Source organism: Anastrepha ludens, chromosome 3 (assembly GCF_028408465.1).
Source record: "Anastrepha ludens isolate Willacy chromosome 3, idAnaLude1.1, whole genome shotgun sequence".
Classification (NCBI taxonomy): Eukaryota; Metazoa; Arthropoda; class Insecta; order Diptera; family Tephritidae; genus Anastrepha; species Anastrepha ludens.
In genome coordinates this window covers 55220040-55238571 of record NC_071499.1, presented here as the reverse complement: position 1 = coordinate 55238571, position 18532 = coordinate 55220040, and the positions used below count along the sequence as shown (strand labels likewise).

Here is an 18532-nt window from a genome sequence, read left to right as displayed (position 1 = left end):
CGGAATATCCACTGCTGTTGTTGTGCGCTTGTTAAATTTGGCTCTGTTTATTTAATTTTATTGCTCTTTGTTTTTCATTATACCTATGCACCAACATACACACATAAACATCCACATACATGTGGATTTGTCATCCAATCTAATGAAGATACATCTGATTCTACAAGTGTGCTTGCGCTGGCTGCTTAATTCAGTTTTTCTTCCGTTACTGTGCTGCGTACGAGCAAATTAGGCGACGATAGGGTTGCACTCGTACGCTGGTACGTATGTGTGTGGGTAGGTATGTAAGTATATTCGGCCGCAAAATGCACAAAAGAATGGGTTCATTTGTTTCCTTTTGCGTGCAAATATTATATACTATATGCGAATTCTTATAAATATGTACCCACACACACACACACATACACGTCTACGCGTGCATATCAATTTGCCAGGTTAGACCAACACGATTGCGGACCAACCTGTTGCGCCATTTGCGCTTTTTCATTGTTTTCTAATAAACACCGTAAAAATCTGACAGTGTGAGCATGCGTTGTTTATTAAGTCTTAGCTGCATTCGAATATTTATTCGCTTAGTAACCCTGTCGGAAAATCCACCGACACTGATTATATAGTTCACTTTGGTATCGTTTTAAAGCAGGCACGTACGCCTAAGATTTTCGAAAAATCAGTATTTTAATAATTCGAAACTAAAGATCATCGAAAATACTTGAAACTAAAATTTGAAAAAGTCGAGGCAAGGAGTACCAGGAGATTTGGTGGCTCCTAAAACACTCAGGCTAAAAAGCTAATTGTATTTAAAGCTCTGGAAAGAGGGTAGATAGTCAAGGATTTAAGGAGAAAAGTACCAGAGAAAGAGATAGGAAAGAATAGAGACAGAGACAAAGGTAGTTCGACCCGTGAGAACTTTCCAGATTCTTTGGCAAATCTGTAAATATCTTCCAGTTTTAGAGAACGAATATTACTCAATTTCACGACATCGGAACCCAAAACTCGTAGCCGTGCTTTAGCAAAGGCAGGACACTCACAGAGAAAGTGCTCAGTGCTATCCGCCTCTTCCAAGCACCACAGGCACATTGGGTCTTCAATGATTCCAATGGTGGTCATATGCTGACCCCATGGGTTGTGTCCTGTAAGTCTACTGACCATCAAACGAACGTCTTTCCTTCCAAGTTTTAGTAGAAAGTTTGACAGCTTTCTGTTCGGACTTTTCACAAAACACTTTCCAGTTCTGCAGCGTTCTAGACCGGACCATCGCTCTCTATGTAGAGTAGATTGCCAATTCATGATTCCTGCGGAACTGATTCCGATTATTGGCTCTGGCCCTTGTGGGGGCACCGCTGATCCACGGTTGGCCAATTCGTCGACAATTTCGTTTCCTTGAACACCGGAGTGTCCTGGAACCTATATAAGTACAAGACTGTTTTGTCTTGCGACAGAATTAAACTTCTTCTTACATTTTTGAACAATCTGCTTCGCGTTCTCCAGGACCTTCAGTGCAGCCAGATTGCCACTGAAAACTCCAATCTGCTTCCGCTCCATCTTCGGTCGATTATCCATTCGGCTACTTCGGTTCGATAAGAAAAAATAAATTTTGTGATTTGAAATAGACTTTATTATTCAGTATAGTCTCCCTCCACATCAATAGACTTGTGTTCCAACGAGGTTTCAATTTATTTTTCAAATAATCTACCGTGCAAATTACCTTACAGACTAGACACAAATGTAAAGAAAAGCAATATTAAGTAACTAAATTTAATTTTTTTACAAAATTGATGATTCCAGTCGCCTTCCAACTTTTTCTTCTAATTCAAACTATGGGTGTAGATGGACGATGACGGTCTCGTATGTGGGGACAGTTCGAAAGCGAAGTTCTCTTTACTACGGCTCTACGTTATTGGAACGACCAAAAGGATAAATGCGCTACGGTTTACAGTGTTTCGTTAGCATGCCAGGTGCGCAGAACTCATCCCAACTAGGAAGTAGAAAAGCGTTATTGATTAACGCAATCTACAGCCCCAGATCACTAGCTAAATTTTTTTATTCCGCTATTCCGGCATTTGTGGAACAACATCAAGGCGCACACCACAAATACGAGGAGGAGCTCGGCCAAACACCCAAAAAGTGTGTTCGTGCCAATTACATATATTATCTATATATAGTATATATATTCCGGCATTTACTCTCGAGAGGACATTGATGTAAATTGTTGGGAAAGATAAAAAAAAAACGAAAGGCTCACATTAGGCATCGTTTGCAAGTGATAACCTAGTGAGTATCTAATTACTGGTGGCCTAGTTCCTAATTGGAAAAATAATAAAAGCATTGAACTAGAAATTTTTCGCAAGCCAATTCACGTCATTCTTGCAGGGATCTACACAAACACGCATACATACCTATATATATTAACTTAGATACATATGATATGACGACCCTCTCTTTCCAACGGCGTCAGCAAAATGTAGCAAGCTTAGCCTGCCAACTCATGCTTTCCGTGGAGCCGGTGTTTGCTTTTCTATTATATTAGCCTGTTTATAAATTCGCATAAATTGTGTGATATTTGTACAGTCTCACTGTATTCGCTAGCAGTCCTCCTACACTCACTTCCTGGCTTGTTTACTGTGCAAAATAATTATGCTACGTAGGAAAAACAAAAATAAAAATTCACATATTTACTTCCCGAATACACTGGCACGACATAAAATGCACACAGATTCAATTGGCCAATTTGTGCCACACAATGACGCACTTGAAGCTCCTGCCATTTATCCGCTCCAGCGGCGCAATATTCACTGCAGCCTCGTTTCATCTACGTAGTGAGAGCACTTAAGTGATGTTAGTTTTCAAATGTTTATCTGTGTATGTATGACATGAAAACTCGAACTTGTTGAACGCGAAGCTCTCGCGCAAATTCTATTTGAAGCATCTGGAGTACTTAAAGTGTGCTTTGCTACGAGTATTGACATTTAACCTATTTGCATTTTATATGACTTTTCGAAACGACTTTGGTGAGTAATGCTTGTAAAAAGGATAAAAAAGGACTTGAGACAAATTTAAGAGTTATTGCCTTTTTAAATATAGATATTTATTTTTTCGGTAAAAACAAGTTTGTGGGACCTTTATCAGAATATTATTCTGCAAAAAAATACAAAACAAAAAAACTAAAGAATTTACAAAAAGTCATATACAACAAAATGAAAATTACTCATTGCAGATATGTGCCAATTAATGCCTGCTGAGCACGACAGCGTACTGAATTTTTCTCATATAGTGGCTAAAAGAAAAAAATTCATAAAGAAAAAGAAAAAAGAAATATTTATTTACAGTCACTCTATGGCAACGATCTTATATACATATACGTATGTATATATATACTTGTATATGCAAATTTGAATGTTTCTTTGTATATTTGCAGCTGTGAAAATCCTTGTAGAATTCCTTTGGGACGGCGAGATATTTATGTACATATAAAAATAGTATTTATTGCCCGCTTAGGTTGATGCTCGTTGCTTATTTTACAAAGCATAGAAAATCGATTCCATTTCAAGTGATTCAAGTAATTGCACATTATTGGCAATTTTTCTAAAAGTTGGTTTATTTAAAAGCTTGGGTGTATAATAAGCCGTAAACTGAGATAATTTTAATAATTTTCAAATTTACTTAATGTTGCAAAGACTTGGAATAAAAAACATTAAAATATTGCGCTTGCCAAGAGCTAGCATGCGTACTCGTATATTACGTCCGTTTGCAAATCATTTGAAGCGCAGCTACGCACATTCGTAAGCAGATACACCACCTATTGCACTGATTTGCTGCACGTATTTGAATTTATGGAAAGTAACTCGAAAGTTATGGGGACACCATTATGAAACTTGCAGGGATTATTGAGTATAAATAGTTTCAGCTATTGTGTTACAAAAATGATAAAAAAAAATTCCAAAAATTTTGAAAAAAATTAAACTTAAAAACATAGAGGGGTGGATTTTAGAAATGGAACAATCAACTTTTTTCCAAATATTTTGAAACGAAATAAAACTAAAAAAATCTGAAGGGTGCAAACAGATAGAAATGGAGCAAATTAATTTTTTTAACCTAAGAAAGAAAAATTATCTGAGGGGTGGTGTTTTTCAGAAATGGAATACAAAAATTTATTTTGCTAAAACTAAAAAAAAATTTTTTAGGTGTGGTGTTTTTAGAAATGGAATAATATTTTATTTTACAAAAACTTTTTAAAAATAAAACATAAAAGAAATCGGGGGATGGAGTGTTTCAGAAATCGAAAAAAAATTTGAACAAAAAATAAAACTTAACCAAATTTTTTTTTAATATGTTTTATACAAAATAAAAAAAAATAAAAATGTTTAAAAGAAGGTATTTTACTTTAAAGAGCTCTATAAACTCTATAAAACTAAAAAAATTCCGAGGGGTGGTGTTTTTTAGAAATGGAATAAAATTTATTTAAACACATTTTTAAAAAATAAAACATAAAAAAAAAATTCAGGGGGTGGTGTTTTTCAGAAATGGGGGAATTTTTAATAAGTTTTATACAAAATAAAAAGAAAATTATAAAAACGTTAAAAAGAACCGAAGGTATTTTATTTTAAAGAACTCTATAAACTCTGTAAAACTAAAAACAAAAAAATCCGAGGGGTGGTGTTTTTTTGAAATGGAATAAAATTTATTTTTCAAAAATTAAAAAAAAAAAATCATAAAAAAATTCATTTTTTCAGAAATGGACAAACAATTTTTTCCAAAAATTTTGAACATAAAATAAACTTTCAAAGTTTTTTTTAATATGTTTTATGCAAAATAAAAAAAAAATTATAAAAATGTTAAAAAGAACCGAAGAAATGGAACAACCAATTTTTTTCCAAATATTTTGAAATAAAATAAAACTTAAAAAAAATCTGAGGGGAGCAAATAGAACAGAAATGGAACAAGCTGATTTTTTTAACTGAAAATTAAAAAAAGGTTAAACAATTATCCGAGGTGGGGTTTTTCCGAAATGGAAAAACAATTTTTTTTTCCAAAAATTTTGAACAAAAAATAGAAGTTTTCCAAATTTTTTTTTTATACAAATGTTTTTCTTTCATACAAAAAATATTATAAAAATGTTAAAAAGAACCGAAGGTATTTTGCTTAAAAAACTCTATACCAAAATGTTCAACATTGAATAAGTCTGAAAATTACCATATTAAACTTTTTTCAAAATGTCTTTAGTTTAGTTTCCATTATTTTTGCATACACTTTTTGTGCAAATGGTTTAAAACTGTTTTATGGTCAATCTTTAGCTCCTGAGCGATTCTACGACTACTAACACGACGGTCAACTACCATCACAGAATCACAGAAATGGATTTTGTCGACATATTCTTTAACATCAAAAATGCCCGAACGGAATGGACGAAACCAAAATTAATTGCGCGTAATTAGCAGCTACAGTATCAGCACCATAAACGCCGTTCACCATTTCAGTGGCCTGGTTTGCCTTTTCACTTCATATCAAAGAAAAACTGTAAAATGTACCCAGTACCGAATTGTTTCATTCACTTCCATTGTTAACACCCTGTAATTATATTAAAAACCGAATGGAACAAATAAAAATTAGCAAACTAATTTTTTAGTGCGAAAAAAAACTTGAAATAGTTTGATACTTTACGAGATATCAATCATTACAGCCATCTACCAAGAAAATAATGGATTTCTTTTTCCCCAAACTAATTTAACCAAATTTTCAAATAAACATTTCTTTTAGCAGAATTGACGTTGCTAAATCAGTCCAGAAATATTTAGAGGGACTGAATTGTGAAATATTGCCTCAGCCGCCGTCATCCCCAAACATTGCACCTTCGGATTACCATCTGTTGCGGTCAATGTAGTCAGCCCTTATTGGAGGGCGGTTCACTTCTTACGAGAGCATCACAAACTGGCTCACTGAATGGATCAGAGAATCAAGTGCTGCCTGAAAGATGAAGTAAAGTTGTAGCTTCCAATGGCACATGCTTCACATAATATCATGTAATATTTAATTGTTTAAATAATTCGTAACTTTGGCTAAGAAAGGACGGAAACTTATTACCATACCCAATATATGTATGCACAAGGGGGCATGAAATTACTCACCCCATCGGAAGGTTTATAATTTTTGCAAATGACATGCCCGTCTATCATGAAGTTCACAATAAAGATATCCATTACTCAAAATCTTTTTTTATTTAGCAAATGAATTATACAAAAGCAAAATGGGATGTATATTTGGCGCTTACAGTCTTTTTTGGCTGTTTGGCTCACTGATCCTGAACCATTTGTGGTGCGCGTCCTGATGTTTTTCTCCAAGTGGACAGACTTACGACTTTATGCCGCCTCCGAACGGCAGATGGCTTTTCTATAAGAAGCTTTTCAACGCAGATATACATAAAATCGGAGGTTTGCCACTGTTTGGAGAGGGGCGATCGCTAATAGAAAACAACTTTTTCTATCATTTCCTGTTTTGAGCCTTTGCACTACCGGATGGTTGGTTGAAGTGGTGATTCATCCAGAATCCAACTAGTGATTCCGCAACATTTCGTTGCCACATCTATATCCAGTCTGTGCGGTTCGGGAACCTTATCAGGCTGTTGACATCTAAGCTAGACAGTTTTTCGAGATTCTCGAACAGTGGTTTGCCCAGGGTCGACATTCTCTCCTTCCCTAAGGACAGGCATTCGTTTTCTTTTTCTCTGTTTGATTACAACTGTGACAGTGTGTGTTGTGAGGGATGCCCATTTTGGCTGCTTGTTCCCCGATAGATCAAAAGCCACTTATGATTGCCGTGAGTCTCCAGGCGCCCCGTTGTTTCATGTTTATCAATGTTGACGTTCGTTATAGCATGCCATCTGGTCTCTTCATCTATAATCTGCGATTTGGAGGTATTTTGAGAAAATTGCATTCTTGATTCCACCCAGTGCACCACCGATTCTGCAACAATGTTACTCATGGCAGATCCCCTCTTGCAGGTGAATTGCTTTTTCGTTACCTTAAATGTTCCGAGGACTCAGATTAAGGTAAAATTATGTTTTTTCCTCAAGGCGGTAAGGCTATTTCTGCTTTTTTCCACCAGTTTAGGCGTTGTTGTAACTGAATCCAGTCCTGGATTGCAGCTTGGCTCGAAAGAATAGTGATATTACCCTTTGAAGGTAAATCTGCGATTAGTAACCTACAAGATCTCCCAATTGCTAGTACTTCCACCTGGAGGATACTGCAGACATTAGGAAGATGTGCAGGTTTTTCAATTTTAAGTCTATCGGGATACTTGTATATACCTGTTCCAACAGCACAGTTCATTTTTGAACCATTTGTGTAGACTGTTGTGCCGAATTTTTTTGGTAGACGTCCTTTACTCAATTCCTCCCCAGATGGAAGGAGTGTGGCAAAATTCCTGTTGAATGTTATCGTCGGTATGATATAACCCGTCTTCTTCGATGATATAACCAGCCCTCTCCGTGGTATACTGAGTTTTTCGCAATAAAAGACTGGCATGACTATACGTTTTTCCTTTCTAGCGACCCGTTTCATTTAACCTAAATGCACTCATGGTTGCCATCATCTTGATCTATGTAGATCTGTGGGAGTAACGTGTGTCAGTGCACTAAGAGGTGCTCTAGGACATGATCTGATTGCACCGACAGTTATTGGGTAGGAAGATCTTTGTATTCTGCCAAGTAGTTTGATATTGCAAGCTTTCCACCTAACTACCATTCCATACGACAAAATTAGTCGCATAACCGGCTGGTAGTCACGTACTATTCGTTCACGGCGGCCGTTATATAACTATGTTATAGGTCTTGGAGGTGGTCATCAAAAGACTGCAACGTCACGTGAAATGGTTGAAAAAGTTAAGAAGCGACTTGAGCGAATTCACCGGCGAAGTGCTAATCAAATGGCGAAAGAACTGAAAATATCTAACCGTAGCATCCGCGCATACTGAAAAATTATTTCAAAGTCAAGCCTTATAAGATCCAAAAGGCGCACGACCTCACCAAACAGCAACAAGTCAGACTTGAGAGAGGGACGGAATTGTTTCGCTTGGCCGAAAGTGGTCAATTTCCGAACAGTGAGTTTTCTGATAAGAAAATTTTTCAAAAATTGAGCAATTCTTCAACTCCTAAAACGATAGGATTTACTTGACCGACCGTTCATATGTGAATTTGAGTCATCGATCAGGCACCAGGCGGCAGCACTCGTTGTAACCGTTGACTGGCGCTCCATAATCGTTTCCATCGAGTCTGGCGTCAACTTAAATGTGAAATATTATCGGGAAAGTATTCTGGAGGTTGCTTTAAAGCCGTGGGCAGACAAACATTTCGGTGGCAAACAACGTTTCAATAGGACTCGACGGCACCCTCACACAAAACTTGAGTGAACCAAGAACGGCTAAAAAACAACGTTCTGAACTTCATAACGTCCACACAATGGCTTTCAAACTCACCAGACGCGAATCCGATGGATTATTCTCTTTGAGCAATTTCGGAGAGCAAGGTGCGAACTAAAAGATTAACCAGTCTCGAGGCGCTGAAAAAAGTTATTTTCCGCGAGTGGGCCAAAATACCTGCAAGTCACATTCAGGCAGCTTGCAATTCATTTCTGGATCGTCTTAAGCTCATAGTCAAGACACGAATCTCTTTGGGCCATTTTGGCGAGCAAAGTCCGAACTAAAAGATTCACCAGTCTCGAGTCGCTGAAAAAAAGGCATTGCTCGCAACTGGATCAAAATACCTGCAAGTCACATTCAGGCAGTTTGCAATTCGTTTTTAAACCGCATCAAGGCCGTAGTCGAGGCAAAAGGTGGTTATATCGAGCAAATGTAAATTGATTCTTAATTTTGTATTATTTTCACACATTTTTGACTTTGAATTGACCAAAAGTAATTTTCCAAACTAAATTTATGGCCTTTTTAAATGGTTACACTTCGAGTGCCGGACCCTGTAGTAAAATTTAAAGAAACAGTGATTTTTTAATACTTTTCTTTATTTACAGAATATTTAAAACAACTATGCATTTCAGCGTATTTGTGTGTATGAAGAAAAAGGACAATAGATAGGAAAAATCAATGAGTTCCTAAAGTTATATAAATATACATATGTATGTATATATGTACATATGTAAACCAATATTTCTGTTTTGAAGAAATTATATTTTTCCATATATGCAATGCAATATATGTATATATATACATATTTTTAATAAATAAATGAAATAAATAAATGGTGGTTAAATTTCAAGGGCCGATGTTGAATGTGAACCATTTTTGAACCTAAACGTCAACGACACCGTTGGACTTCTTTCTTTGGGGTTATTTGAAAGAAAAGGTGTACGTTGATAAGCCAGCAACAATTCAAGAGCTAAAGGATGAGATAATTCGGCACATTAACGGCATATAACCTCAATTATGCGTCAGAACCTCAGCGTCATCGAAAATTTGGACCATCGGCTGGAGGTGTGTCGCCGAAGCCGCGGCAGCCATTTGGCCGATATTTTGTTCTATGCAAATTGAGCCATACCAGTATTATCATAATAAAGAGAAATGACAATAATTTCCTAAAAAAATTGTATTGTATTCAAAATCAACACCGGCCCTTGAAACTTAACGGGTGGTTTACATTTTCTTACGAGAACAATTTTTTTTTTGATTTAGTAAAGATGAGTGACTGACTGATCTGTAAATAGTATTTTAACAAATATTTGCTTTCACTGCAATTGTGTCAGGCATTTTATTGTTGCGTTCTTAAATTTACATATGTATGTACACATGTATGGATGTGGGTAACATTGATTTACAAATTTTTACAAATTTTCACAATTTGCACAATTTGCACAGTTTCCACAATTTCAACTTTCGTTGTCTTTATAACTACTCGGAACTAATTTTTAAAAAATCTAAATTTATTTTTGCTTAAAAAATATTTCCAAATAATGCTTACAACTCAGCTTAAAGGCTTTCACAAATACATACTCGCTACACACTTTGTTCTTCTTTAGTGTAAATTTCTACATACTAAATTTAAAAGTATTGTAGTTTATGAAGGTTTCTATTTATATATTTTAGCCAATCACATTGTACACATTTTTTTTGTCTACCACAAAGTTATATAACTGCGCTTGAATTTATACAATTTAAGGTAATTTGCTTCTCGTTAAAGGGGATTTATTATTATTTTTTAATTTCTTGTATTGTAATTGTAAACGTAACTGCACATATAATGTAGCTATGTATGCATGTATATATGTATGTATGTATGTATATAGTAACGGTTTGCGTTTTCTCTAAAATACCTCTGTCTAAATGTATGTCTAATATGTAGGTGCGTACTCATGTACAAAAACGTATTGTGTGCATTTACAAGTACAAGTACATATAAAACATTTCGATGTGTCCTGCTGCTATTGTAGCAAACTGGCAGCATACCAACGCATACTAACTTACAAAATTACAAAATTTTTTACAATAATACGTATTAAGGACTATTGTAGCAAAATACAATATGAATACCTGTCGCCTAGGAAACTTAAACGCAGCCTCGTTACACTCATACTATCTTATATATGTATATGTATGTACGTACAATATACTAAGTATTATGCGCATGTGTACGTATGCATACACAACAATAAAATAAACAATCCGAGCTCACTGCTATTCACATGTAATGACTTGTTTGTCTGCCTCTCATTTACAAATAATTTTTCACAGAATTCTGGAATTTTATTTTTTATTTAATTTTTTATTATTCTCATTTTTACAGCTACTTATTCTGATACAAACTATACACCTACATCTGCACTTATAATAGTTGCAATGAGTAACTAGAAATGTTGCCTTAATTTTTAAGAGTTTTTCTTTTCGAGCAAATTGTCGATTAATTCAAACTAGCTGCTTTAAATGGTTCAAATGAAAATTCCGAAACAACAGTTCGAGTTACTCGTTTAGCCCGGCAAGCTTAGGTAGCTTAATTGGCCCGGGCTTGGGCTCATTAGCCCGGGTTGTCCGGGTGGCCCGAGTACCACGAAAGTTTCTAATCTAAGAGTGTTTTTGTTTTTCTAGTATAACTATTACCGTTATTTATATATTCATTTAATGATATTTACATAATTGGAAAACCTTTGTTTACCAAGAAAAGTTTAGTATTTTGTAATATTCAGTGAATTTGCAAGTCCTTACAGTCTTACTAAATGGTCCTTCATTATCATCCCTTTGTATCTGTTAAATTCCAAGCATAGTTGGCCTTACGTTAAAGGAACTACTCGTGTTTTTATCAATGATAAGAATTATCACGTCAGCAGCATTCTAAAAATATTTATAGGTATTTTAAATGACGTTGCAACAACAACAATAACAATACATCCATTACAACTAGTCTTATAGAAAGTGGTAAAATTGTAATCCAACGATATTCGGATTATCTAAGCCTTAGCTTAGAAGTGAACCCTAGCATGTGAATTAAATATTCTAAAGTTTTAACTTCGGTGCTTTTCCATTGAATTGGATGAATGAATTGAATGGAACTGAGCGCGTATGTAAAGGGGCAGTGCCATGAAGTACGAAGCTTAGATTTATTCTACTTCATTTGGCTACAAAAATGAACGTTCTTATATTTACTGAGCGAGAATTTTCAAAATGTAATTATTCCTGTAGGAAAAGGACACCCTGTAATTCAAGAAACAATTTTGCGCTGTTTAACAACAGAAAATTTGAATTTGTATTTAGTTAAAGTATGATTATATGATATATAACACAAAACACGTCAAAAAAAAAAAATAAAATGAAATGAAAAAAACATATTTGTGTCATCGACCACCCTCCGTATTTTCCTAATCTATCACCATTCGACTATTTTCTGTTCCCTAAATTGAAAACTGCCATGAAAGGTACGTTTTATGATGATATTCCAGCAATTCAAGCAGCCGTGACACAGGTGTTAAAGAACATTCCCTTAGATGACATAAAAGAGTCCATGCAGAAATTGGTTGATCGTTCTGAACGTTGTATCGAGTTAAATGGAGACTATTTTGAATAAAAAATAACTTTCAAACACAGTACGATACGTGTTTTATTCTACATCTGAAAAGTTATGTTATTTATTGAACATACTGTGTATTTAACGCCAACCCTTGTACGGCCTACTACCCAAAAGCTTGGAAATGATCTTAAATCAATATGATTGGAAAGACTTAAGCTAAGCACTACTCTATTGTCTGTACTTTTGAAGTTATTTCAAAAGTGGCTCATGCAGAAAATCACGCCCTTTATTCATGAGAAAATTATTATTCCTCAACACCAATTTTGAGTTACAGCAAAACTAGTACAACTGAACAACTTCATTGCACAGTGCCCTTTATACGAAAGTCCTTTGAGAAGAAACAGTACTCCACTGCACTGTTCTTAGACGTAGCACAAGCATTCGAGGAGGTATTGCAACGCCGCCTAATTCACAAAATTACTAGTTGACTGCCTTCAAATGTACATCGCCTGCTGCGTAACTCCATGACTAATAGAGAATTTGTTGTAAGGCAAAACGGGGTGCAAATGCAGAGGGTGCAATGTAAAGCCTTGCGGATCATTACGGGAGCTCTATGGTACATACAGAACGCTAACAGTCACAGAGACATTTGCATACCTCGTGAAGTTGATGAAATAGTGCGGTTGAGCAAAAAATACCTACAAAAGATAGAAGGCCATCCCATAAAAGTAGCTCCAGGTCTACTTCTAAACGAAGGTCACACACGATTGAGAAAATAAGACATCATCAAGTCTGTACTATCGTAATTATCTCATCTCGCACGAGGGTCCATCCACCAACGCAATGGAGTCCCGATCATTCAGGCTTTCAGTACGGCCTTATTGTCATGAGAGATAAAGCAAGTTTCAAAGATGGCTGGAAACTAGGCCTTTCCGGCTCTCTCCAGACAATTCCATCACAAAAAAAAAAAAAAAAAAATTGCACGCAATTGTCGTGAGGGACAAGAGAAGCTTTAAGAGAGACCGGAAACTAGGCCTTTCCGACTCCCTCCATCCGATTCTACCACATAAAAAAAAACTCGCACGCAATCGTTGTGAGGGACAACGGAAGCTTTAAGGGAGACTCGAAACTAGGCCTTTCCGGCTCCTTCCATCCACATTTATCACACCCGAAAAAAAAAAATCTTACAGTATGGCCTCATGGTTGTGAGAGATAAAGGAAGTTTCGAAAGAGTCTGAAAACTCGTCCTTTTCGGATCTCTCCATCCAGATCTAACACATCCGAAAAAAAACTTGCATAAGCGACATGCGGGATAATCGAAACTTTAAAGGCGACTGGAAACTAGGCCTTTTCGGTTCTCTCCAGCCCATTCCATCACACAAAAAAAAAAAATCGCACGCAATCGTTATGAGGGACAACGGAAGCTTTAAGGGAGACCGGAAACTAGGCATTTCCGGCTCTATCCAGCCAATTCCATCGCATAAAAAAAAAGTAAAACGCACGCAATCGCCCTGAAGGACAACGGAAACTCTAAGGGAGACTGGAAACTAGATTTTACGGTTCCACATCTATCGCTCCCTTCATCCACATCTATCACACCCGAAAAGAAAAACCTTGCACAATCGACAAGAGGGACAAAGGAAGCTTTAAAAGATACTCGAAAGTAGGCCTTTCCGGCTCTCAGCTACGAAGAATCGGATACTGCTTTCTGGCTCTCTCCATTCATTCACTTCCATCACGTTCACATCCGACTTAAACATATATCTACAGATATACTTCATTTGAACAAATAATTAGTTTCTTACCACTGGCAATGAGACAGTTTACTCTAGCACATAAGATTTGTAAACTTATTATTAGTTGCATATGCAAGAAAGATTCAATAAATAATGAAAATTTGAAAAAAAAATCCCATCAATCGGTTAAAAAAAATTCAAATTATGCACTAATTTATTCTATGTGAAACTAATAAGTTTGCATATTAATCGAGAATTTGCTCTTCCCAGTATTGTTTCAATTAGTTACGACTTTACTGTTATTTTTATCACTTATTCTAGAGTCAGTTTGGCTGTTAAAACAACTAATTTAACCCATTTTTTACATTTCAAAAATACATATTTACGTATGTACATATGTAGTATGCAAGAATAAAATCTTTAAGAAACCGATAATTTGGAGCATTCATTCGTTGGCTGCTTGTGGGGGGCGTTGGAGGCCCGATAATATACGCCTATGCACGTGTTGTAGTACAATACATTAACTATTCATATGCATATATACATATATGTGGATGTACAGTAGGTTCTGTTTTTATGCGGCTTTTTTTTATGCGGTTTTGAAATAGTGCGGTTTTTTTTAAATTACAAAATGCATGTCGACCTATCGGGAATTGTACATATAACAAGATTCTAAACCAGCTAAGCAAAAACTCATCACAGATTACATCAGAAATGCTAACCCTACAAGTATGGAACCGCCTGCATAACTATCTAGATCAGACGTGTACATTTCCTAAAGTGACGAAAGTGATTTTACGCCAAATCCTAAACGAACAAAACGCGCAACATGTGGGTATTGTCTGATTCTATTTCTGACTTAAATTTATTTTTCGATTCTGACGTTTCTTAAATAAAGATATCATTTTCAAAAATACAATATTTTGTTTATGCGATTTTATTTAATTATTTCAGATTCATGCGGTCTATGGAACGTATCTATAGTAATAATATGGGACTAGTGCCCTTTTTTATGCGATTTTATTACAATATTTCAGATTTATGCGGTTTTAGCATTTGAAACGTATCTATAGTTTTACTATAGAACTAGTAGCTTTTTTTATGCTGTTTTTTTTATGCTGTTTCTTGCGGAACGTATCTACCGCATAAAAACAGACCCTACTGTATACGTATGTAAATAAATATTCGAGCATACACGCACACATTTAAATATTTATATTACAGTAAACAAATCAGATTCGATTGGCTGCAGTGTCGCATATGTGACATGCATCAATATTAGTGTATGTATGCACATATTATAGTTTGTATGTGTGTGTAAATATTTATTAATGCACGCGTGCATGTCAATACATAAGTATGTATTCAAATAACTATAGACACCTATATAAGTACATATATGCATGTATGGACGCGCTTATTTTTAAGCTCTACATCACATGTGTATGTATGTGTGTGTCGGTTTTCCGTATAAATTTTGTAATAACAACAAACCGAAGTGAATTAAAGTTGCACTACCTGTGGCTTGTCGCAGCCACGAATGTCACTGCGTGTGTTGCTTGAGCTGTTGCTTGTGGGCTTGCGGTCGACTTCTGCTTGTAGCCGGTTGCCTCTCCATTGCAGACTTATAACATTTCCACATTAGAGGTGCCATTGCAGTTGGTTGTGCGCGTCGTTTTGGTGATCTGCTGGTTGTTGATTAGCGGCGGCGGAGTACCACACCAAACGACCTGAAAATGCAAATAATACGAGAGAGTGTGAAGAGAGAGATAGAGAGAGGGAGAAAAAATATAACAATAAATTTGAAATTTGCATCAAACTTCCATAACCTACGTTCTCTTTGTTGTTATTGTTGTAGTTAGCACTCACCTTCCGGAATGCTTTGCGAAAATTCTCCGACAGGAAAGCATACAGAAACGGATTAATGCAAGAGTTCGTGTACGCCAGTACGTGCGAGATGATTTGAATTATAACCGTTAGGTGCGTGGATGCATACATATCCAATGCCTTTAGAACGAGTATAACCTGCGAATAGAGGAAGTATGGTTGAAGAAGGATCAATTGAAATTGTGTGAAATCTAGCAGGGGAATGGGGAAATACACTTGTCAGGTGTGTCCGTGCCAGAGTGGCGGCACAAATTCGATTAGCTAGCGAGCAGATGTGCGAGTTACGTTGGCGCAGCGCACGTGTGTGTGCTAAGGGCGCCTTTCGCATACAAATGCATACGAGTATAATCCACTCCATGCAGATTTCTATGAAGTGAAGTAAAAATTTGCATGCACATATGTTATTTTTTTAAAAGACAATTGCTTATGACACAAGCGGACCATATGCACATTGATATTATATGTACTATATTTGTGTGTGTGTGCATGTGTACTGCGGGTCTTAAGCTCTCTTATGCCCCACTTCATGTTCACTACTGGGCTTTTCAATGAAGAGAGCTGCTTCATATATGTACAGCAGCCGTGGTAAGGCAATCAAAGCCTCGTGAGAGATTATAGAAAATTAGACGGAAATATGATGGGCTATTGCCAGTGTCTAAATTAGCTCTTGTGCTATATTAATAATTGAATTTTTGCTTGACTAGCTGAGATTTAGTTACAGGCATTTGTTTTTGTTAAGAACTCCATTTCGCCAACGGAAAGTACACTTTGTTATTGGGTTGACAACTAAGTAATTGTGGATTTGTTTTAGAAAATCAAAGACAATTTTTTCATGGAACTAAATAAGTTTATTCTGTAATGTATTGCCTATTTTGATCAGTGACTTTTTGCCATCTTTCCGGCAGAGTCGTCATCACACGTTCATAAAACTTCTGTTTTTTATTAGCAAAACACTGAACCAGGCACGATTTGACATCATCATCATTATTGAAATCAGATGGTGCAAGGTCAGGACTATATGGTGGATGTGGTAAAACATCCCAACCAAGCTCCAATAATTTTTGCCAAGTGGCCAAAGATATGTGTGGCCTTGCATTGTCGTAATGGAATACAATACTTTTTCAATTTGTCAATTCGTGTCGATTTTCTTTAACTGCATTGTTTAATTTCATTAGTTGTTCAATGCAGGCATCAGAATTGATCGTTCGTTTGGTGGTAAGAGTTTAAAGTAGATAATTCCTTTGTAATCCCACCAAACTGATAACGAAATCTTTTGATGAATATCAGCTTTTGATGTTGTTTGAGTTGGTTCACCTGGCCTGCTCCACGACCTATTCCGCTTGATTACGTTTCTTTAGCAAATCGCAGCTGTTAATTGGGTGCGCTAAATGCGTTTCTTTCAGTTCGTGAGGAACCCACGTATGGAGTTTTTGAACATAGCCAAGTTGTTTTAAATGATTTTGAATGCATGTACTCTAGGCCGAGTCAATTTGTGGGGAGGCAAAAAAATCGCCCATTGCTGTGTGAAAATCATATTCTAGGGATCAAAATAAGAAACTTTGCCGAAGGAACCATACCTCTAAAACGAATTCTGATGCCCCCCAATTTGGGTCGAACTTTTAGTTTCTTTTGAGGGGAGGCAAAAAAATCGCCCCTTGCTCTGTGAAAATCATATTCTAGGGATCAAAATAAGAAACTTTGCCGAAGGAATCATAACTCTAAAACGAATTCTGATGTCCCCGAATTTGGGTCGAACTTTTTAGTTTCTTTTCTAGAACTCACTTAAATTAATTTTTTCATTTACATATGTTCTGACTAAATAAATTTCTTAAGAGAAAAAATAGATATTATTATAAATAAATAATAAATATTATTAAAAATAAATAAAAATAAACAAAAAACATAGCCATTTAGCTGATTTTTTCATGTAAAGGCCAAAAATGGTGATATTTTGAAATTGGGGGACATCCGAATTTTAGAGGTATGGTTCCTTCGGCAAAGTTTCTTATTTTGATCCCTAGAATACGAATTTCACAGAGCAATGAGCGATTTTTAAATCGACCCACCCTACATTGTACTCGTATGTAATACATGAAGCTTCTCTGCAATCTCACGTGTTGCACTGTAACGATCCGAATCGATTATTGCTTTGATTAGGGCGTCATCAACTTCAACTGGACGACCAGAGCGTTTTTCATCTTTGAGTGAAACGAAATTTGGCAAGCCAATTTTGACACTGCTCTTCTTTTAAGGCTTCGTCACCATAAACAGCAAATAACTTGTTATGAGCTTGCGGTTTTCCCTTTGCGGAAATAAAAAAGCAAAATATGACGAAAATGTTCCTTTGGATTTTCCAGTTTTCAACGAACGCCAAACGAAAACTACGCAATCGACCAAAAAACTTTGTTTACTGATTGCCAGCTGAAATATTGACTATCAAATAAGAAAATGAGTTTTACATTTGCATTACGTCTGCAAACCTAAAAATTCAACTGAATCCATCTATGAGTGAAATCCGCAATTACTTAGTTGCCAACCCAATAAATAAATATATCACTACACCTTGACACTCCCACTTTCACCTTTCCTAGTACGGAGTACTTCAGAGGATGGGAGGAAGTGATTGATGTTACTCTACTGTCTGAAAATAGCTTAGTAAGGGTAGATAACTGGAGGGTATCCAATAAAAGGTCCTTTTCTGATCCTCTACGATTTGGATCTTAAGGTAGATCCACCCCTACCGTATCGAAATCCTTTAAGAACCAACTGGAAGAGGTTCAAAAATGTAGTAAACAAGAGGATAGGAGGGACTCCTATCCCTCAAATCACTCTCACGGAAAGCCTCGAGAGTAGGGTCATAACACTGGAAAAGGCATTTAGTAGGGCCTACAAAATGTCCTGCCCCATAAAATTT

The 18532-nt window shown here is 36.1% G+C and overlaps 1 protein-coding gene across 1 annotated transcript in view; it reads right to left on the bottom strand.

The window, feature by feature from the left end:
• Positions 1-15170: 15170 nt before the first annotated feature.
• Positions 15171-18532, bottom strand: part of LOC128857987 (allatostatin-A receptor-like) — an 86186-nt gene continuing 82824 nt past the window's right edge. The window contains exons 6-7 of the mRNA XM_054093864.1: positions 15601-15756; positions 15171-15461 (exon numbers count right to left, since the gene is read on the bottom strand). Of these exons, the coding sequence (XP_053949839.1) occupies positions 15357-15461; positions 15601-15756 (261 nt within the window). The 3' untranslated portion in view covers positions 15171-15356. The remainder of the gene's footprint in view (positions 15462-15600; positions 15757-18532) is intronic.